At 33.7% G+C, this 22,293-nt stretch overlaps 3 protein-coding genes and 1 pseudogene across 5 annotated transcripts; 3 read left to right on the plus strand and 1 right to left on the minus strand.

The window, feature by feature from the left end:
* LOC18610099 lies at positions 1,419-2,209 on the plus strand. Its single transcript, XM_007045581.2, has one exon. It carries the CDS (start codon positions 1,709-1,711, stop codon positions 2,063-2,065), a length of 357 nt encoding a protein of 118 aa, XP_007045643.2. The 5' UTR covers positions 1,419-1,708; the 3' UTR covers positions 2,066-2,209.
* Positions 4,151-10,779, plus strand: LOC18610100 (NEDD8-activating enzyme E1 regulatory subunit AXR1). 2 transcript variants are annotated; one of them, XM_007045582.2, is made up of 14 exons: positions 4,151-4,325; positions 4,508-4,680; positions 4,786-4,949; positions 5,213-5,323; positions 5,543-5,622; positions 6,095-6,245; positions 6,332-6,425; positions 6,930-7,018; positions 7,741-7,814; positions 7,899-8,061; positions 8,661-8,746; positions 9,783-9,866; positions 9,951-10,131; positions 10,282-10,779. In XM_007045582.2, exons 1-14 carry the CDS (start codon positions 4,288-4,290, stop codon positions 10,366-10,368), a joined length of 1,575 nt encoding a protein of 524 aa, XP_007045644.2. In that variant the 5' UTR covers positions 4,151-4,287; the 3' UTR covers positions 10,369-10,779. The 2 variants fall into 2 exon arrangements, with proteins under 2 accessions (XP_007045644.2, XP_017971740.1); XM_018116251.1 differs by lacking the exon at positions 4,151-4,325 and having other exon boundaries at positions 4,543-4,680; positions 4,786-4,827; positions 4,926-4,949.
* Positions 11,608-12,957, plus strand: LOC18610101 (annotated as a pseudogene).
* LOC18610102 (choline/ethanolaminephosphotransferase 1) lies at positions 13,188-22,032 on the minus strand. 2 transcript variants are annotated; one of them, XM_018116288.1, is made up of 20 exons: positions 21,854-22,032; positions 21,247-21,420; positions 20,908-20,917; positions 20,698-20,748; positions 19,816-19,893; positions 19,593-19,668; positions 19,470-19,492; positions 19,287-19,387; positions 18,816-18,910; positions 18,585-18,653; positions 17,597-17,666; positions 17,024-17,087; positions 16,897-16,937; positions 16,718-16,802; positions 15,709-15,771; positions 14,945-15,003; positions 14,783-14,835; positions 14,303-14,375; positions 13,683-13,726; positions 13,188-13,564 (listed from the first exon to the last, which is right to left on the minus strand). In XM_018116288.1, the coding sequence occupies exons 2-19, from the start codon at positions 21,381-21,383 to the stop codon at positions 13,705-13,707; spliced, it is 1,170 nt and encodes a 389-aa protein (XP_017971777.1). In that variant the 5' UTR covers positions 21,384-21,420; positions 21,854-22,032; the 3' UTR covers positions 13,188-13,564; positions 13,683-13,704. The 2 variants fall into 2 exon arrangements, with proteins under 2 accessions (XP_017971777.1, XP_007045647.1); XM_007045585.2 differs by having other exon boundaries at positions 13,188-13,573.

Consider the following 22,293-nt stretch of genomic DNA (forward strand, 5'->3'; position numbering starts at 1 on the left):
CAAATAAATTAATTATCATATAAAATAAAGATAATATAATAATATAATATAAACTATAAATTAAAATAAAAAATTTTATAAAATATTAAAATAATAATACATAATTGTTAAATATTTATTGTAAATCATAAATAAAGCTCATAGCTTTGCGATAGTATAACATATTTCCTTATATTATTTGGACAAAATATGAAGTTATAAGAAGATAGACCAAACAATGGAAGAAAAACTCAAGAGTGAATATTATAAATTGAAAAGAAAAATTAGTTGATAAGTGATAAAAATTAAGATTTATAAGACACGTAATTAAAAAAGTGAGAGAATATGTCATTTATTAATTATTTTTTATTTTTAAAATGTTTTTAATAAAAAATTAAATAATTAGTTTAGGATTAATATAGACGTGGAAGTTGGAGAAAATAAATATTTATTAGATATGAGATAATAGATAAATATTTTATTAATTATTTTAATTTTTATATATTTTTAATATAATTAATTATATTATTATTACAAAAATATAAGACTTTTCAAATTTGAGGCCTAAACACTTCCTTGGGTGGCCTTACACAAAGGCTGGCCCTGAGACACGGGAGAACTATATATATATATTATCCCTTTTGTTTTTATTAAATTTCAATTTTGTTATTTTTGGATTATTTGAAATAGTTTTTATTTATTAATATTATATTAGACTAATGTAAACTTTTAAGAAATATCATGTCAAAAAAATTAAAATAAATAGATGTTAAAAACTATAAAATTTGATCTAACTTCATTGGAGAAAGTAGCAAATATTGAAAAATAAATTTGACATTGCTTTAAAAAATCGAAAAAAAAAAACAAGTTGGACAATTTCAGCTAGAAATTATAATAAATAAAAGTTCTTATTTTATTTATAAGAAAAAAAATAACGTTCTTATTTTATGAAATATGACTTTATAAATAATGTTTTTATTTAGGAAAGTTATTATTATTATTGTTATCATAAATTAATATTACATACTAATTGCACATAAAACAAAAACTAATTTTACTTTTTGCGCCTATCCTCTTAATTTAAATATTATTAAATAACTTATAGTTTTTAAAACTAAACACTTTCACTTATTTAAATTTTAAAATTTATATTGTAAAAAGATTTTACATTCAAATTTTAAAATTTATAAGTAAATATTCACTCATAATGCACGTAATAATAGAAAATGCTAATTTAACAAAAGGATATAATAATAATAATAAGGGATAATACATTAATTATAATTTTTTTCATGAATATCACCGTAATTAATCAATAATTATAAAAAAATCAGACGATGTTAAAGAGTAAAGACCAAGAAATAAGAATAGACGCTGGGGCTGGTCCTGGGGCGCCTATTTTGGGGTGCACCTATTTTGGGGTGCACCAAGAGTGGACCATGGCTCCATGCATCACCTTGACATAAAACGGTAGGGACTCACCCGACCCGGATGCCAGACCAACGCAGCAGGCATGAGCTAACCCTAGAACCCTACTCAATTCCGCGCCTTCTGAGCCCGACCCCTTCTTTCAAACCCCCCATTCCCTCCCTCATTTTCCCGCTTTCTCTCCCTCCTTAAAAATCCACCCTAATCTTCCAAACGGCCAAACCCTATCTCCCTCCTTCTCAACACCACAAAAAAAAAAAAACCTCTATTTCCCCGTCGCTTAACCCATTCGCTTCCAATCATGAACCGGAGAACCCGATCCTTAGCCAGGCATTCCCTGACCGGAACCGAAACCTTCCTAAAGTATCTCAAACCCGGCGCCCTAGCTCGCCTCAGGGACTCACGGATCAGCGCCAGATCGCACCGAATCAGCTCCCTCTTTCAGATCTCCCCGTCCTCTCCGCCGTCTAGCGGCGGTCAAACCTTCTCCGCATCCATTGACGGCTTCCCTTGCTTCGCGGCGACAGCGAGAGTCTACGGGCCCAGGTGTCTCCAGAGGAAGAAGCTATTAGCCGCCAAAGGAATGCTGTTTCTGAATTCAACACAGTCGGCTCTGGATTTGGCCGATCCGGTTGTGGATTTGTTAACTAGTGAATGAAACTAGTTTATTATGTGAATTTGAACTCTTTTTTTTTCCTTCCTATTTTAGCCCTAGGTTGTAGATTTGGTTACTTCTTTCTTGTTAAATTGAAAAGAAAAATGAAACAAATACTAATAGTTGTAATAAATTTTTAGTTTTCCATTTTGAATCTGTTATTTGCAAATTTACACAGTTCTCTGAACTGTTCTACGAAATTAAGCCTTTATTGAAGCTTTAATTAATTACTGAAAAATCAAAAACTGTTTGAGCAATGTTTGATGATTTGGTTAAGTAAATTTATTACTAGCATCTTTAATTATGCTAGTGTTCATTAGGGTTTGAATCAAGTAAATATGTAAATCTTTAATTGCATTCGCGCTTGTTATAAGCTCTGCATTGCAGCTTACATCAGCTACATTGTTATCTAAACTGGCTTAAATTGTGCACCATGATCACATCACTTTGAGAACATATGTGCTTGGTGTTTGCAGAAGGACCAAGTTTTAACTGGAAGAGCTGTTCTTTTTCTTGTTGATGTGTAAAGAAAGTATGATTGCTTTCGGAAGCTATGTTCTTCAGCTAAATGAAAGTGAGCGTGAGTTAGGGTTGGCTGATAAGTGATGGTGAAATGGCACCTGCCAACAACTTCATTTCAATTTTTTTTTCTTGAAAGCTTATCAAATTGAGGTGGAGATTGTTAGAATTTAGAGTCATCTCGGTTCTCAACTGCTCAGTTCTTTTAACTATCTTTGATATTCAGATGTGGTAGCTCTGCACCTGGCTTGATGGCTGGATTGCTACTAAAGGTTAGATTCTTGGCCCCATAAGAATTGATGTTTAGCTGATTGCTAAAGTTTGATATTCAGAGCTTTGTTGTTGTTTCCATTGAACAAGTTTGCTTTAAGTTAGCAAGCTGGTGATTAGCCTCCAGAGGAAGATGAACACAAGTTGAAGGATCTTGCATATGGCCTTAGAATTGGCTTAAGAGGATTTTGAAACCTTTCTTGTTCAAGTTTCTTCTAGTGCACTCTCAGCTAGGCAATGGTTTCCCTATGATCATTTATTTTACTGTTTAAAGTCCAGTTGGCTGTGCCATGAAACAGGGAAATAGGATCAATAGCCCTTCCCCTCCCGTAAACCCTTCATCTGAATCATCCCAATCAAAGATCAGATTTGGTTCAAGGTTTCGATGCCAACCACCAAAAGACTTAATGAGCACCATTAGCTAACCCCTTTGCCATGATCCTTAATCTGATAGCAAGATGTTTTGCTTTCTCTTTATGTTGTTAATTGCATGCTTTTATTTCATCTATCGTTAGCATAATTCATGGCACTGATTCATGGCACCTTTTCACCTATTTATTTTTTACTTTTGCTCTAGTGCTCTGCTATTGATATTTCATCAATGTTTTTTGGATTTGTAGGCTATAATGTCCGTTCAGTTTTTGCATAGGACTTAAATGAAGGCCCCCTCCTTGCAGATATTTTCTAAGACCCATTAATGCTTAGTAAATCGTTCATCTGAAGTCTTTATAAAAAGAAAGTCATCATTCATCTCATTCTTGCTGAGCAAGGTTTAGACTGGGTTAGCAAGTATTTATGCTTTCCTTAGTTTCAAAGGCTGATTCTAACTGCAATTATTTTGTAATTTGGACACAGCAACAGTGAGAATCACACGCCTAAAAACTGTTCAATCTTGCACTTTTGACCAAGCCTAGAATTCTTAACATCGTATCTTATATGGATCTTAAAAGGGTTAAGCAGGTTTGATATAATTAATATATAATTTATTCATATTTGAATTGTGTTGACAAGATCAGTTTAAACCTAAGTCTGTTTAAATCCGTGTCGTGTTTGTATAGTATTGTTGTATCATATATAAAATTATCAGTTCTATCACCAAGGCGACAGCTAGCCTAAGCTGCTCTTTATGTTGATTCGCACTGCCCCACACCAGCAAACAATGAAACCTTATGAAATATTTAAGCAGCATAAGCCCAAGACCAAGCCCAATGGGCCCCTTACTTTTGAGCACAGCAGATCAGAGCAGCGACAAGCAATGAGCGAACGCTATTTTAGGCTAATCAATAATCAAATAATCATACTGCTATTTTGGTCTGCCTTGTCAAACACACCGTTGCACTAATTGACAGCCTCGGCGTTGTCCTCAAAACGCACACGGCCAGTGCGTGGACTGTAACTGTGCGTAGTAAGCAAGCGAAGAAGCAATTAAGTTAACAATGGCGGAGCCTAAAACAAAATATGATCGTCAGCTCAGGTATCCTATCAACTGTAATTAGATTTTGTTCCTTTTTAGGTTTTTGATTTAAATTTTTCTATCTTTGCCAAAAAAAAAAAGAGTAAAAAAATTCAAGTTTCAATAGATTTTTCCTCCCGAATAATTTAAGTTGCTGTGCCTATTCGAAATGTTAACAAAATTTAAAAAAAAAAAATTGGCAGGATCTGGGGTGAACAAGGGCAAGCAGCTTTAGAGAAAGCAAGCATATGTTTACTAAATTGTGGGCCAACTGGTTCTGAGACTTTGAAGAATCTTGTTCTTGGTGGTGTTGGAAGCATTACAATAGTTGATGGATCTAAGGTTGAGTTGGGTGACCTTGGAAATAATTTTATGGGTAAGTTTTATAGTGCTCCCCCTCCCCCCCTCTTTTTTTTTCCATTTTTATAATCTTCATTTTTGTAATAATCTTGTCTCCTCTTTGGGTATTGTTCTGGGTTAGTGGATGAGTCAAGTCTTGGTCAGTCAAAGGCCAAGTGTGTTTGCTCATTCCTCCAAGAGCTAAATGATGCTGTTAAAGCTAAGTTTATTGAAGAGTATCCCGAAGCTTTGATCGACACCAACCCATCTTTTTTTTCTCAATTTACCTTAGTTGTAGCCACTCAGGTATCCAATCTTCCCATTCCTTAACTACTTACTTTCAGCGATGAAGTTAACTGTTAGGTTTCTTATTATATTGCTACAAGTTACTGTCAATTTCTCTTTTAGGGGTAAGTCTGGTTCTTATTGATGTGTATGTGTGCAAAGGCCATTTGGAATTAAAATAGCTCTATCAGTCTGTTTGTGTTGCTTTGTTACTTAGAAAAATCCTGTGATTCTATTCTTACTTATATTTTGATTCATTCCTTTTGACTATGATGTCGTTTCAGCTGGTGGAAGAATCTATGGTGAAGCTTGATAGAATCTGTAGAGAAGCAAATGTGATGTTGATTTTTGCTCGCTCCTATGGCTTAACAGGTTTAGTTCGCATTAGTGTAAAGGTAACATGTTGTAGTTTACATTTTTTGCACTTTCATCCCATCACCATGGACATCTCAGAGATATAAATGATATTGGCATGAAAATATCTTTAATTTCAAATGAATTTTTATGTAGGTCAAGAGGAAATGGATGGTTATTCATTTTAAAATTTAGACAAGATGCAAGGAGAAAATGAAGGAAAAGGTTTAATAATAATCATTAAGTTTTGCTTGTGGCAGGAACATGCTGTGATTGAATCAAAGCCTGATCATTTTCTAGATGACCTTCGGTTGAATAACCCATGGCCTGAACTGAGAGGGTGTGATTTTTTATTTTATTTTATTTTTTTAATTAATGCTGTATGTTGGTTTATTTCTCAGTGCATGGTTATACATTTCTATTTGCTATTGGCTTGCACCATAATTGTTTTATGATGTCAGTTTAACTGTTAAAACATTAGATAGAAAATACATTACATCTTTGTATGTTATGAGATACCTAAACTCAGCTCCCTGAGACCAAATACTCTCCTCACTTATGGTCAGTGGTAAGTTTTATTACACTTAACTTCTTGTTGAGGGAGGTAGTAGATAATTTTCTATTATGTTAGGATGAAACTGTACTTTTGGTGTATCCTCAAGGAGTTCTTGTAATTCATCTAATGATGTCTTTTTCTCAATGTTTTGACCTCTGATGTGTCCTTAGAATATATGTGAATATTCATTGAACTTTAAGCTTATATCCTTTTGTTTTCCACTATTAGAATTCTGACTGGCATATATGAATAATAGGTTTGCAGAAGCTATTGACCTAAATGTGCAAGACCCTGTTGCTCATAAACACATACCATATGTTGTCATCCTTGTGAAGATGGCTGACGAGTGGATAAAAAGCCATGGAGGTAGTCTTCCATCAACCAGGGAAGAGAAAAGAGAGTTCAAGGTTTAAAAATTTCTGCAAATTTTATCTGTTAAATTTTTCTTCTGATTTATGTCAGTGGATTTAGTTTTAGTTCTTGGACATTTTAGGAACTTCTCAAAGCCAGGATGGTTGCAATGGATGAAGACAACTATAAAGAAGCTATTGATGCCTCCTTCAAAGTGTTTGCTCCTCGAGGAATCAGTAAGTTTATCTTAAGCAGAAGCATGGTTTAAAGTTTTTGGAGGATTTCCATAAAAACTTCTTTGTATCATCTGGAAATACAATGAGAAAGTACATTGATTTTATAGAAGGATCTGTGGCTTGTACTGCCTTGAACCATGTAATCCAGCTAACCGACCCATGGCAATGCTTTTTTCTGGGATTGGAGTTGGTATTGCTCTCATGCGTTAGGTTTATGAGGGAAGCAGATTTGAGGAAACTTGCTGTCTGTTCACATTAAGAAATTAGTTGTAACTATATTTTGGACAAAGAACTTATTGACGTGAAACAAATTGAGTGGGCAAAGTATCCTTTTTATGATTAGTAAACTCTTTACTTTTCTTGACCAAGCTTCTATTACTAATTGTCATGCAGTATCCTTTGCATTCATTATTAGTTGGTTTCCAGCGTTGAGTTGGCATCAGCTGCAAAATCAGACTTTACTCTGGTTGGTGGTTAACCTAACCCTCTGTTTTTTTATCTCAGGTTCAGATTTGCAGCAGATAATTATTGATAGCTGTGCTGAAGTTGCTTCTAATTCTTCTGACTTTTGGGTGATGGTAGCAGGTTTGAAGGTTGGTGATTTAAAAGTTAACTTGCACTTGCAAAAATCTCAATTGATTATTAAATTCCCTTCACTTTATTGTGGCTGAACTGGCATCGGTTAGAATGTCACTCATATCTTTTTTCTTGTAATGAACAGTTATAGAGTGATACAAGCGTAGAATCATTTATTTGTTTAGTTCTAACCCTAGAGTCTCTCTGAAAAACCTAAATGAGGCTTGCTGATCCTAAATGGTGGCTAGAGCTTTTATAATTTTATAACTAGAGCAGATTATTTGCATAGCTGACTTGTTTCTCAGAACTGTTTCACTCTTTCTTCAAATATTTTTGGGAAAACTTTAGATAAACTTTCAGTTTGCAATGACATCTCAATAATTTGAAGTAATTGTCAATTTTTTATTGTCTGATTGTTTGATTTAAGTGGCACCATCTATGGGAAGTGTCGTGGGCATGCCTGTTTGTGGAGAGAAAAAAAGTTGGACTTTATATTGCGTTCTGGTGGCATGATATTTTGCTATTTGTTAGTGTTATGCATAGGTTTAACATGCATTTTCCATGCAACATTCTTGGTGATATTAATTTGTCTATGTAAAGTTTTCTTAAATTATTGAATTTTTAATCAATGTCCATCCTGCTATAAATGTTTATGATTGCCCTTCAAGTTAAATTTATTCAATCTCCTGCAAGTCTCTATTGATCAAATTTAGTCTTTGCAATTGTGCACTTTATGCAGGAGTTCATTGCAAATGAAGGTGGTGGGGAGGCACCGCTTGAGGGGTCCATACCAGATATGACATCTTCAACTGAGTTAGTGATTGATCCATGCAAAATTTCTAGCTGTTTCTTTTATCTAAAATTGAGGGTGACCGCTCTATCAATTCTTTTGTGTAGGCACTACGTAAACTTGCAGAAGATCTATCAGGCTAAGTCTGAGGCTGATTTTCTTGTCATTGAAAAACGAGTTAGGAATATTCTTAAAAAAATTGGCAGAGATCCAAATAGTATCCCAAAGGCAACAATAAAAAGCTTCTGTAAAAATGCAAGAAAACTCAAAGTAAGTGTGTTAAATTGCATCTGTCTGTTATTTTATGGTTCAATCTACTGCCTGTATCCTCATTGATATGAGAAGCACTTTGATGGTAAGTGGCATCTTTATCACAATTTCTATTAAAGTGTGTAAACTGTTTGGAGCCTATAGTATCATTTTGTAGAATACCTTGATGGATCTCTATTGTACTTTGTTAAATGCTTTTTGTTAAATAATATTTTGTCTTAATCCTATTGGTGATCACTAGCTGTTCTGGCCTTCTGGGCTAATTTTTGTCATTTGTTTTTCTGTTAATTGGATCTTTCTGCCCTTTATTTTTATTATCAGCATCCCCCATGCCTGAATGTTTATGTTATGACAAATAGAATATTGTGCAATATATTGCTGAGGTTTCACCCTAATGGTGATTCCAGAGAGATTATAAAGAGGCATGCCCCTTCTGAGATATCCCTCAGCTAACTTGAGCACACATGGGCAAAATCTCAAAAGCACAAAATGAGGGTTGATAACCTATTTTTGACAGCTTATATAGAAGAAGTTCTCATTCATTTATAGCTCTTTGACTTGCTGACCATCAATTAGGCATTCTAATCTTTACTTTGTAGGTTTGCAGGTATCGCCTCATTGAGGATGAGTATAATAACCCATCCCTTCCTGAGCTGCAGAAGTATTTAACAGATGAAGATTACAGGTGCCACTGACTTAAATTTTAGTGCTTCCAAAGTTCGAAATTATGTGCATTATCCAATCTCCAGTCTCTCCCCCTTTCAGAATATTATGATGTTCTTTGATCTGTTTTGGACCAAATGCATTGCCCTATATAGATGAAAACTTTCTTTTATAGAGTGATCGTTTAACACTACATCATAGGATTCTATATGTCATATAACGTGCTTAAACTAAATGAATTTGCCTGGTCTTCTTTGTAATGTTATAGTAACAGAGTGGGTCCTTACTTTACGATTGTGTTTCTCTGATTTTTTCCAAATCCTGGAAGTCAGTTAGCATAGTCTGTTGTTTAGAGAAACATCTAGTAGGATCTTGTGTATTGGCCATTCCAGTTTTTGATGCCTGGGACATATTGCTTTGATTGGTACTGGTTTAGGGCTTTAACTCTGTGATTTTGAAATTGAAGCTATTCAAAACACACACACACACTCTGAAATTGAAACTTTCATAACCACTCCAAGTTTGCCCCATACCTGAACGTCCAAACAGATGCAGTTACACCAGCTATTTAAAAATTTACCATTTCTTTTTCAAGCAAAAGACTTTAAACCCTTTCCTGAAGGCCTATAGAATCAAAATAATAATAAAGAAAACTGCTTTAGCTTTTATCTTTCTTTTGATTTCTACGAGGAATTTAGGGTTCCTAAACTTTCTTTAAACAGTTAGAAAATCACATAAATATGAATTTGTTTGACTCTCCTAAACTATAAGTTGCTGAGAAGCTGTACGTGTTTAGGTATATTGTTTTCTGAATTTGAAAGGTGAATTTTAAGAACTTTTTTATTCTTTTACATATTAATTTTAGCATTTTTTTTTTTCCTTTCCCCTGTTTTACATGAATGCTTATTGTCTAAAATTCATATGAAGTGTTTTCATTTTTTTTCTGTGTTTTATGATCTGATTTTTGATTGTCAATTTGCAAAATTATGATTTTGATTACAATCCAAATCTTGATGATATGTCTTGCTTCCAACCTATGCTCTTGTGGTTATATGTAGTATTGCTGTGGGATTCTATATTCTTCTAAGAGCTGTGGACCGCTATGCTGCAAATTTCAACAGTTTTCCTGGGCAGTTTGATGGGTAAGCCTAACTCTTTTTATTTCTTCCTTCTGTTAGTATCATAACCTGAGTTTGCATGCTAACTATGTGGTTATTCTTTTCCAGTGGAATGGATGAGGATATATCTCGGTTAAAAACTACAGCTGTTGGCCTACTTAATGATTTTGGTTGCAATGGCTTAACATTGACAGAGGACCTTATAAATGAAATGTGTCGATTTGGTGCTGCAGAGCTCCATGCAGTCGCTGCCTTCATTGGAGGAATTGCATCACAAGAGGTGATCAAGGTATAGCATCTTAGTCTTTTTATCAGCTATGTGTTTCAAGTGCATGTTGCCATGGTCTAAATGGAGGCAGTTATGAAAAAATGATTTTGGTTTTGCATAGTTCTTATTCCGTGGTGTTCTTATAAGTGCCCTAAATTGCATTTGTTGCAGCTTATAACGAAACAGTTTGTTCCCATGTCTGGCACTTACGTATTCAATGGGATTGATCACAAGTCTCAGTTGTTGTCTCTGTATTAGATCTTCAAGCTAGCAATTGTTTGAAGTAGTAAATGGTATGTTTGCATCGTATCTGGTGCAACTACCTTGTGCCATATCTATTTCAATCGAATACATGTTCTCAACTTCTGGTTTCACCAGCAGATTCCATCGTGAGATGGGATGGGCAATTTCATATGCAGGTATAGCTTTGCTGCTCCATTTTATAAAAGGTTTTTGGGATTGAGGCATTATTTGCACCATTGCAAGGCAATAGCTGTGGTTTGATGGAGAGATTTTAATGATACTATAGTTCATGTAACCTGATTAAAATCGAGTAGGGAAGAGAAAAACAGGGAACGGAGGATAATTGAAGAGTACGAAAGATCTCAACATTTAATTTGTTGAACAGAGTTAAAGCAATGCTAATGTTGGCGTTAGTTATTCACCTCCCCCACTCCTCTGTTATCTTCTACTGTTTTTTCTTTGAGGGAATGATTTTTGTCAATTTTTTGCCATTTGGTGCCCCTGGCGATTCAGGTTTCAAGTTAGCGGACTTGGAAGATGAAACTTGGCCCAGATAATTTCTGATGATCTGGTGACAAGTATGTTTTTCTTGTTAAAAAATTGAAAAAAAAATAAAAGAAAATGGTAAATGGAAATCACTGGACTTCAAAAAGAAAACTATTTAAAAAAAAAAAAAACAAGTCTAAATAGAGATACGGCATGATAGATTGAAATTTGTAAGGGTGAGTAATTAGGTGGTTCGGTCAATTCGATTTGTCATATTTACGTAAAATAAATGATAAAAAAAATGTTTAAAAAATCAATTAAAATCGAATTGATTCGATGGAGTTGGTTTTAAATAAAAAAGGTTAAAATTTTATTATTTTTTTAAATCACAATATTAACAATATTTAAATAATTTAAACATTAAAAAATATAACATTTGTCTTACAATAACTTAGTTATAAATATATATTTTATATAAATTTAAAATTTAAAATAATATATATAATATTAATTTATTTTTTTGATTTGTTTGATTTCAAATTTTTAAAATTGAAAATCGACTAAGAGCTTGTTTGGCTTTAATTTTTTTTTATCTTAAGATGTAGTATGAAGTTCTTATAAAAAAATAATAACTTTTAAAATTAAGTTAAAATAGTTTAATTGAATTAAGCTAATTAATAATTTTACATCAAATGCAACGGGCAACGTATTTTAATATTCTAAATCACTGTACGTCTGGATTTATAATTCTATATTGACCTAAAATTTCAATTCCTTCCCAATAGGAATAACTGAATATGAATATATGCCCAATGCTCACATCCTCTTTCACAAGTGCTTCTGCCACCATTATCAGTTGTAATTCTTATTCTGCAGCCATTAATCCAACTCTCTCCTTGTTTCCAATTCAACCATGAAGATATCTCTTTCATTCAAGTTTTTGTTCATTGTGCTTTTGCTCTCCCAAAACATCAAACAATCCTATCAACAGCTTCCTGACGGTGAAGATGTCCCCAAGAATTACCATCAACTCGACCTCCTTCAAGTCACAGGACCTGAAAGCATCGCCTTCGACTGTAAAAATCAAGGACCTTACGTTGGTGTTTCTGATGGCAGAATACTCAAATGGCATGGACCACGTCTTGGTTGGAAAGAGTTTGCCATTCCTTCTCCAGTAAGGTATGTACATTCTATCATCCAGCATGCATGGACACACATGTTTTTCTTTCCTCAATTATTCACTATTTCTTCTTTGAAACAATAACAAACTGATTAATTGCTAGTTTCTTTTATTTATTGGGTCAGGGATGGGAAGCTCTGCGATGGATCGACAAATCCAAACCCTGAACCAATCTGCGAAGGCCATTGGGTCTGAAATTCAACTATGCGACATGCGACCTCTACATCGCAGACGCATGCTTTGGTCTGCTAGTGGTTGGACCCAACGGTGGCGTGGCTCAACAACTTGCAACTTCAGCTGAAGGAGTCCCTTTCAGGTTTACAAATGGTTTAGACATTGATTCCACGACAGGGGTGGTCTATTTCACTGATAGTAGCATTTTCTTCCAAAGAAGGTACCTCACTTTTACTCTCTCTCTTCCCTATTCATCATATTCCCTCCCCCATTTTTTGTATATATCTTATTAATTGGTACCAAATTCACAAAATAATAATAAAAAAAAAAGTGAAGAGAGGACTGGGGAGGCTAATTTGAGTTTAAATATTTTGGGTTCTATATATAAGATTTTTATTCAAACTATTATAATTTATTTTCAATAATAAAAAAAAAAACTAATTGCTTATGTGGTTGTGTAGGTATTACTTGTTATTAAGAATAACGTCTAACAGAAGTGGACTACTACTTAAATATGATTCTCAAATAAAAAATGTATCCGTAATGTACAGAGACTTGGCGTTTTCAAATGATGTAAACTTTAAATGCAGATAACTCGTATCTTCTAGTTGCAGAATCAGATATCATTCAAAGGAATAAGAATGGAGAATTCTGGGTAGGACTCATAAGTGGAAGATCAGGAAGGATTCAGAATGATGCCTACACCAAGCTTCCAGATCCTGTTGGAGTCAAGTTCGATCAAGAAGGAAAAATGTTGAAACACATCTGATGTTGAAATTTATGAATTGACTGGAACATTGTACATAGGTTCAGTAACCAAACCCTATTTAGGCATCTTAGATGCATAGAATTTTTTGGAGACAAAACGCTTCTTTTTTTATTTTATTTTATTTATAAATAATTTGTTTTGCATTTTACATTGATAGATACCTTGATGATAGCTGTTTTAGTTTCCCACTTTCCCCATCTTTTCCAATTCTAAGAGTTTTGCATATGCTTACCAGAAATAGAAGTTTCCAGTTCATTCACAAGTTCCATATATCATCAACATTATATGCTTCAACTAGCCTGCCTGGGATTAGAGTGCTTTTTGCCGTCTATGCTTCAAAAACTTTGATTGTAAATATCCACCAGAAAATGATTGATTCAAACATTTAAGACGTAGATAAAAGAGTTTACATAACTAAATTTTCCTACTCTATTCTCAAACTCACCAAAACATTTATAACAATGTGTCAATGAGCCGCAATGGTTTTGGCACTAGGACTAGATTCGGATCAAAAAGAATTTTGCCAAATACTGAATCACTACGGCAGTGCTTCCAACCTTCCGGTGGAGCAAAAATTGTAAACCAATTTCCATCCAGGAAACCTGTATGCACTAGATAATTGTGAAAAACAACAGTCAGAAAGCTTAATCCAACTCGAACTCCATACGTATTGCAATCTCAACAATATCATGGTTTGGAATGAGGGAAAAAGAAACACACCCCAGATAACCATCACTAATGTTCAAGCCTCTTTCCTAGTTATCCTGTCATTTTAACAAAGGGATAATGATTAGAAACAATGGACTAGAAAAAGTACTCCCAAGAGCAACCCGAAACCTTAATATTCTAAAAACTACAAGATAAATAGGCCTGTCGTAGAATTTAAACTTTTCTACAGAACCGAAAGAAAAAAAATAAACAAAACACACAAGGCAAAAGTTCTAGGGTCGAAAGTAACTAGGATAAAAGCTGAGCAACAAACAAATAAGTATAGTCCAAGATTAATCTAAGTAAAAGGAGACAAATGTTACCCAAATATCACTTCATACAACCTTAATCAAACCGATTAAAGGAGTAAATTTAACCCAAGTAGGTCCCATGTCCGACCACACCAGCATATCATTGCAGTCATAATACTGAATCTTAGCAGAATTTGACCCGAAACACATTAAAGCAAAGAAAGACAGACAGCAGAAGAATAATATATCCTACAAGTTAGGAGCTTTAAACTTCATTTTGAGAGGGCCACATGTACCAATGATTCAAATCACAGCACAATAAATAGCAAAATACAAGGTTCTATGCCAAAATAACATTGATGAGCAGTAGAACTTCCTCACCTGAAGCAATAAATACCCAAAGCTGCCGTAATTTCATGAACAACTGATGTGGCAAAGTGTAAGTAGAGTGATGCTGTTTTGAGAAAAAGAGAAATATCAGGCAACATATAACAACATAAAAATAAAATGATAGCACAGAGCTTTGAACTGACAGAGAGATAAAGATGCTAACTTATAATACAAATTAATGTTTAAAAATTAATAGATCTCATTTTAAACCACAACCAAACTCCTGTCTTTATATTGCCAAACAAAACCTATTCCAGAACTAGTTCAGAAATAAATAGATTTTTTTTGGTCAAATAAATTTATTAATAGATGTAGGAAAAAAGTTGCATAGAGTACCAAATCCATGCTTTTTACTCCCATAAAAATGGGTTTGAATGACATGGGGATCAGCCAGATTAGGTAAACATGCTAAAAGTCTAGAAGATGCCTAAAACCCTTAAATAAAATGACTAAAGAAGGCAGCAATCATACCTGTGAATACACAGTAACCAAGAAGAACCCAGACCTCATCAACTAAAGGAACACTGGAGTAAAAGAGGGAAAACAACAATTAGCATTCATGTCCATGATAAACAACAACTAAAACAGCATGGCACTGTATCAGGTCGCAAGCAAAATCGAACTAACACATACCCATCATTCAGTCTAGCTGTAAGAGCATTTGCAATTGCCAATGGAAGATACAAGAGTGACTGCAAGAAAAACATGTAATCAAGTCCTTCAAAAAGTAGTTAAAAAAAAAAAATCTTGGCCTCTTAAAGACAAAAATCACTGCTCCTGTAAATAAAATAACATAAAAATTTAAGTACAAGTATAAATCCTTATACATGGAATCAGAAATAAAGAGTGAAGCAGTATTTTCAAAGGTGTAAAATTCTATGGCACTAGTTTATTGAACTCCAAAGCACTAAAAAAGGAGGGTAAAGGTGCAGAAGAGACATGCTGCTCACGTTCATCTCAATTCAGGATTCACTTAACTCAAGCTTGTTTGCTAAAAAGCCAAACTCAAGCTTAAAGTAAGGCTGGCTTAATTTATCATGTTCAACCCTGAACATAATGAAGCTCAATTGGGAGTTCGATACTCTATCTAGTATAAATAAATGATAATATTAATGTAAAAGTTTTATTAGGATCCTTATTTAAGAACAAGTAAACTTTTTCAACCTCAGTTGAGTTTAGTTTATCATCAAGATCATTCAAAGTCAAGCTGACCTTGACAAATCTGTCACAAGCTAAAGTGCAAGCCTGCAATTTTTTAGGCTTGCAAGAAGCTTGGATTGGCTTGAGCTTGATTATATACGTTAGAAGCCAAGCCTAAGCTTCTCAAAGCTCAGCTATATTAAGCCTCTACCCACATTGATTTGATCAGAATATGCATACAAAAGAATGCTACATACCATGCACATGTTAGTTTTCAATCCCTTGGGTTCATCACACAAGTGAGCCAAAATCATCCGTCCCTGTCAAAACAATTTTCCCTCAGTAACCACGTAAATAGGAATTTGTCTTCCTACCTTATCAGTGCTCAATAAATGATTTTAAGTGCTGTCAGAGAAATAGAACACTAAAGCCTAAGAAACAACTATAACACAAGCCACATATTCAGAAGAAAATATAGAAGTGTTGGGAAGTCGAAAAAGAAATAAAGAAAACAATATATAGGTAGACAGATAAACAGAAAGATACACACAAAAGTCATATACACAACACTTAATAACACATGCACAAATACTTTAACACTGAAGCATTCAAAGCTTATAAAGGGAGCCACTAAGAGTAAAGCCCCAAGATGGACACCGGAGTTCATATTAACACCCCTCATCCATAGAGTTGTGGGAGCAAAAGAAAAAATTCAAAATAAATAACTCTGAAAATTTTCATTTGGTGCACAAGAGTTTGTAGAGATGAGTAAGACAAAGAAAATCAATAATGCACTTTAAAGTGATGGAAACAGAAGCAGTAAAAGACTTTAAAGTGATGGCTTCCTTAGGTTTCATATATAGAAATTATTAAGAGAAAAGATGAGCGAGTGAGTGAAAAGAGAGAGGGAGAGAGAGAAACAGAGAGGAAAAATAAGGAAATAGAAATAACTTCCCTAGGATTCAACAGCATCCTATATTAAAATAAAAAAAAAGGTTATATAATTACAAAATATTCACTCTTAAAAATAGCATTGGCTCATTTTAAGCATTCAAACAACCGGCATGCAAGCAAGCAAGGAATTGTCTGCAGTTGTTGACAAGCCAAATTGTCTACAAAGATATTGTTCTAAACATATTTGAATCAGTGTCACCAGTTTCACTTATAGGTGCCAGCAACAGTCATAAAGAGGGCACATGACACACTAAAGCATTTAAACTAGGAATTTAGAAATATTAGAAAATTCCGATAACAAGCAAACCTTACCACAAGGAACCCAAAAGCAAGTCCAGTTCCCAGTATAATTAAATGTGGGTAATTTCCCATAATATCAGAGGGAGACAAATAATCCCTTCAAAGTATTAAAAAACCACGTAAGTCCAATATGCACACCAAAAAGGAAAAAACTAACACCGCTAAAAGAAAAAAGGACAGGTTCAATTTACCAAACCAGCACTCCTCCCATGAGTACAGCAAAGGGGTAAAGCTGACAAACAAGAACACAAAACATCTATTAAGCATTTAAGCATATACGGAATGAAGAAAGAAACACATAAAAAGTTACAGAATTACCATGGCTAATGCCAGTAACATGCTTCCTTTTCTTGCCTGAACAACCTTATGGACATTGCTTATACTGCAAAAGAAACCGTACAAGCACATTAATGAAGCTTACGCTTATATTAACCAAAGAGCTGTAATATCAACAAAATAAAAACCCTAGACTGATAAGACAAGGCCTCAAGCGTAGAAACCACAGCCTCTGCAGTTCGTATGGGGCCTGCAGAGCTAAAATCTTTTGGCAGTCATCAAATATTTGGATTTCAAGGCCATGAGTTGGGAATAAAAAAGGTCATTGATGATGAGAATGCAATAAGATCATGTTACTCAGCCTAATAGTCAACAGCTCTAGTGTAGTGCTACAAGAATGCCAAAAGAAAGCATGAGAAGCTTCAGCTGTAAAACCAGACTAAAACTGGCTAAAGAAAAGTAGACAATGTGCTGCAAAAGGTCAAAGTAACTAAGTCTAATAGTCCATAGCTCTGGTGTAAGGCTACAAGAATGCCACAAAGAAAGTATGAGAAGCTAAAATCATGAAAGCCAGAACTAAATTTTAACCATTTTAAGATGTGGATAGCCACTTACTTGAAAGCAACTGTTGGTATAACACCGAATGCTATCATCACATACAGCACAGCTCTGTATGTTGGAATTTCTAATGCCAAAAAGGGAAGAAAAACTAAATAAATAACAACAATAGTTAAAGAAAAGATGGAAAAAGGAACAAATAAACCAATAAGATCCAAAAATCCAAGGACAACATAAAAAAAAAGAAGTAAAAAGCACAATTTGCTGAGCTTGACTTGCATTTCTTAAGACAATAAAATAATAAATATAAATAACTAATCAAATATAAGATACCTATACAGATAATGTGGTCAGCAGCTAACAATTTAAAATTGTAATCCAACATTTACAACTAGATTCTGGAAACAAAGGACAGATACTTAGAAATACCATATACATCAAAAAGCAAATGATAAAGAAAAAAAAAAAATAGAACAAGATTGTACAATAAGAACACTGCTGGAACAGCTACAACACCAAGATAAGGTATTGAATGAAGAATAAAATGACAATCACATATTGTGAAGTCAAATGAGGAGCAATTTCATGACTGAATCTAGTGATTCATAACAAATTTGTCTCTGTGACAGCTCCAATATTACCAGAACATCAGAGTACTAAATCTTTTGAATTTGTTTTATCAAATCATTTCCATCTATAGTTTCACCCATTATCCATTGCTATTAATATAACTAGCATGAGGGCTGCATTTGTACTTTCCCAAATGTAAAAGGTATTCTCAAAAAATGAGATCCATCAAGCAATATGAAGAAGAGTGGCAGAATTCAACTAGCTATTGATCATATTCAAGAACACAAAAGAAAGAAAACTTTAAATTAAAACCATCATATCTTATAATTCATATTGATTACTTGTAATTCATGACAAAATGTCCCTAAGATCCCCCAAATATTGCATTTATAGTATTTGTGCAGTGTCGACTAATAAAGACATTAGCTGATGATTGTTCAATTGCAAATGAAATATCACATAATTAAAAACTTACCATTAACAAAAGGTACCCAACTGAACAAGGGCATGGACTTCCCGAATTGCTGAGCCCACCATTGGGCACCTTAAGGGAAACAAGAAAGACAAAGCAGTCAGAAAAGTGAAAAATAGAAGAAAAATATATAATGAAAGTTCAAAATTTCAATGCATGACATCCAAGTAAAAGAAAGGTTTCACAGTACAGGTTGTTGAAGGCAGAAATAACACATCAAGTGAGGTAGCATACCAACAATTGCTGTCATAAAGTGGCATGTATATATCAGTGCAAGACCCTCAGTAGGCCCATTAATTACAGGAAGGATAAGCGTGTTGGTGAAATAGCTGCATAAAAAAAAGAAAAATAACAGATGTATCAGCTGTGCTAACTTTCAACTGTATGCTACAAAAACCGCATTATAAATTATATGCCTTTCTAAAATTTTACATAGTAAGGACAGAGACATGCAAGAGAAATACATATCAAACGGTATCATTAGAATACCTCAAATATACACATCAAGGAAATTATTGCAAAATTCTCTCAACCAAATTACCCAACAAAAAATGGTGGAGGTTGCAAGGAAATGAGCAATGAAGACAAAACTTATAATGCCTTTGTAGAATAATCCAAGTGATTGAAGGATTGCACAAGTATGGCCTGGTTTCTTACAAGGGAAACAAAAGAAAAAAAAAATAAAGTGCATTTTGGATTACTTACTGTTCCCATGTAGCCCCATAAAATGGAACAGCTGAAATTACCCAGAACCAGAAACTGTCCCTTCCACACATGGCAGTGCTCCCAAAAGCCAAGGTTTCAAACTGCAAAAAGGATCAGTCTCATATAATGGAAGAATTTTATTAGCCTTTGAATTGTTCTGCAATGAAAAAGTTAAACACATACCGCACATGCAAGCGCATCACACCCTGCAACATTTTAGGAACACCAAACAAAATAATTACATCAGAATTTGTTCTAAATGTAAGTAGCAAGTGATGGAGAAAAGACATGATAAAGTGAAATTACCATGGTCAAAAAGCTCTCCAAGTGGACTAGAGGAGTTTGTCCTTCTAGCTTGCTTCCCGTCAACAGCATCAAAAGTCTAGCATGTAATTACTAATACGTCAAAAAGAACCCATACAGAAAATAAATAGTAAAATATTCACACACTCATCCCCCTTCCCAAACACACCAAGGGAAAAAGGAGAAGGAATTTTCAAAACATTGCCAGCAAGAAGGAAGAGCAAACCTGATATAAAAATAGTAGTAACCCATGTGCAAAATGAACCCATCTTGGTGGGGGTGAATCCAAGTGAGGGGAATAAATCTGAAACAGTAATAGAAATAGAAAACTGAATGGAAAGATTATAGCAAAAGAACATGTATCATTCTCCTAAGCCTTCCAAGACACCATCATACACACAACCAACACGTTCACTGAAAGATAGTATTTGCACATGAGAACAACATTAATTAAACAGACATGTAAGGCAACACCAGTTGTATATCAAACATAGAAACTGCCATTAGAAGAAGTGAAATTTATTTCTATCTAAATCGCAAGTGCATGAGAAAAAGAAAGAAAATTTATAGTTTTGCAGGTTAAATCAACATACACATGCCCTTCTCACCATATAAATATCATTTACATACACTACCACTTGGTCCACTTCTAATCACAATTAGCCTTAAAACTCTCATTTTAAGTCATTCATTACACAGATTCCAATTTCAAAAAAACAAAAAACACCATGATTACAAAAACTAAGATTTCATAAATGAATTTCAGCTTATAAATCAAATCAAATACGCACAAAATCCAATCCAACCAAGTCATCAGGAAATGACTAGAATAGAAATTATAGAAGATAGACCACACAATCCCATCTCCTTAAGTCAGAAAGTTAGAAGATGTTCATTGATTGACATAAATTGAAACTAAAGATCATCACAAAGGGGCTTTCCACGATGATGTAGACATTTAATGAAATAGAAGTTGCAGAAAATAATACTAAAACTTCCAGACAAGTGATAACATCTTGAGTCAAAAAAAGGTTTGACCATTAAGATTCAGAAATCAAAATAAATATGGCATTGAAGAAATTAAGTAGTGAGAGAGTTTCCCACTTACATAGCCAAGCAGTGCAGATGTAACCAAGAACATAAACCCTGTAAGTGTTATCTTGAAAAACAAACGCATAACAAATTAGTAATCAAATAAGCAGAGTAATGCATGCATGTACATATAAATATGCCTACCTACGAAAATATTTTCCATGGGTTCATATATGTGTATATATGTTAACTGAAATCGTAATTTAGCGTAGTAAGCATCACATACCATGTTTGGTCTGTAAAAAATGCCAAGCCAGATGCATACACATGTACAAACAAATATACATTAGTGCCAGCAAATATCACAAAAAAGGGAAAATACTTAAACGTTCAATTGAAGCACGTGATCATGATTAAAACTTAAACTTTAAAACAGAGATAATTTCATTCCCTTCCTCTAAGCTTAATACTATATCAAATAGCACAATCCAACTGCATATACAACTGAGAAGTAGTAACTATCATACAGGTATAAACAGAAACACTTCTTTCCGCCAAAGGCTGACAAAAACAAGCATCAAATAAAAGTATGGGTATTCAAAGCAAGAAAAGGTGAAGAACTCACGGCATCCAAAGAGGAAAGAAGTTGACAAAGCGGCTCCAAAAGGGTTGCAATACATATTTAGCAAGGTAAGAGTGATCCACACCACTGTATTTGTATCTATGCAAAGCTGCTACTCCATGTGCCCCTATATAGCCCATCCTTCCTTTTTCACAAAATTTCTAAAACCTGCTAATACTGAACAGAAAAATCATGTGATTTCAGTAATCCAAGAAATTAGGTATTGATAAATGCCTCAAAACAAGAAAAACACGAAAACCCAACAAGGAAATTAAGAGAAACGATTGAAAACTTCAATGAGATAAATTTAAAGAAATACCCATGTTGATTTTGACCAAAAAGATTTACTTTTTAAAACCATATTCTTAAGATTCCAAGAACTTTGGATACAGAGACTACATAAAGATTTCATTTACTTTACTAACCGAAAGTTGAAGAAAAGATAAAAAGAACAGAGATATAAAGAGATGGGTTAGTCCAAATCTTGCAATAAAAAATGGATTTTGAATTGAAAATATGGAACAAAATGATCATCAAATGAAAATTAAAGCAGATCCGAGGCTTAAAAGCAGGCAATGAAAACAGAACAAAGAAAGAGTTTTGTTTATACCTGTTTGAAACAGAGATCAAGAGAGATTGCAATTTGACAAAGAGTGCCAATCAAATCATGTAAGGCAAAGCAATTTCCTCTCCCGCCCTTTAATCAAACGACGCGGTAACAGAGGAGAAAATCAGAGTTTTTATCCTACTTCAAACGTAAAAAGAGATAAATTAAGGGGGACAAAAACAGAAAAGCAAATCAAAGGGAATTATTTATTTCTTGTCTTTTTTTTTTTTCAACATTTATGTTGCTTTATTCTAAAATTTTTTATTTAAAAAAATAAATTTAAATTATTTTATTCTATTTAACATTAAATCAAATAATAATAAAGTGTTACCTTTTAATTAATTTTTTAAAAATTAATAACTAATTTTTTATTTATAAGACAAATCATTACCTTATATATTAATGATTTATATTTATATTTTTGGATACAGGAAAAAATCAAT

Source organism: Theobroma cacao, chromosome 2 (genome assembly GCF_000208745.1).
Source record: "Theobroma cacao cultivar B97-61/B2 chromosome 2, Criollo_cocoa_genome_V2, whole genome shotgun sequence".
Lineage (NCBI taxonomy): Eukaryota > Viridiplantae > Streptophyta > Magnoliopsida > Malvales > Malvaceae > Theobroma > Theobroma cacao.

Excerpts from the sequence above, each read along its gene's own strand:
- LOC18610102 (XM_018116288.1), bottom strand. The coding sequence starts at position 21,383 with ATGGGCTATATAGGGGCACATGGAGTAGCAGCTTTGCATAGATACAAA. Across the intron at positions 19,388-19,469 it reads GTGATGCGCTTGCATGTGCG|TTTGAAACCTTGGCTTTTGG; the intron begins GTATGTGTTTAA and ends TCCTTTTTGCAG. Across the intron at positions 16,803-16,896 it reads ATGGGAGGAGTGCTGGTTTG|GGATTATTTGTCTCCCTCTG; the intron begins GTAAATTGAACC and ends AATACTTTGAAG.
- LOC18610100 (XM_007045582.2), top strand. The coding sequence starts at position 4,288 with ATGGCGGAGCCTAAAACAAAATATGATCGTCAGCTCAG. Across the intron at positions 7,019-7,740 it reads TGATGGTAGCAGGTTTGAAG|GAGTTCATTGCAAATGAAGG; the intron begins GTTGGTGATTTA and ends CACTTTATGCAG. Across the intron at positions 7,815-7,898 it reads GATATGACATCTTCAACTGA|GCACTACGTAAACTTGCAGA; the intron begins GTTAGTGATTGA and ends TCTTTTGTGTAG.
- LOC18610099 (XM_007045581.2), top strand. The coding sequence starts at position 1,709 with ATGAACCGGAGAACCCGATCCTTAGCCAGGCATTCCCTGACCGGAACC.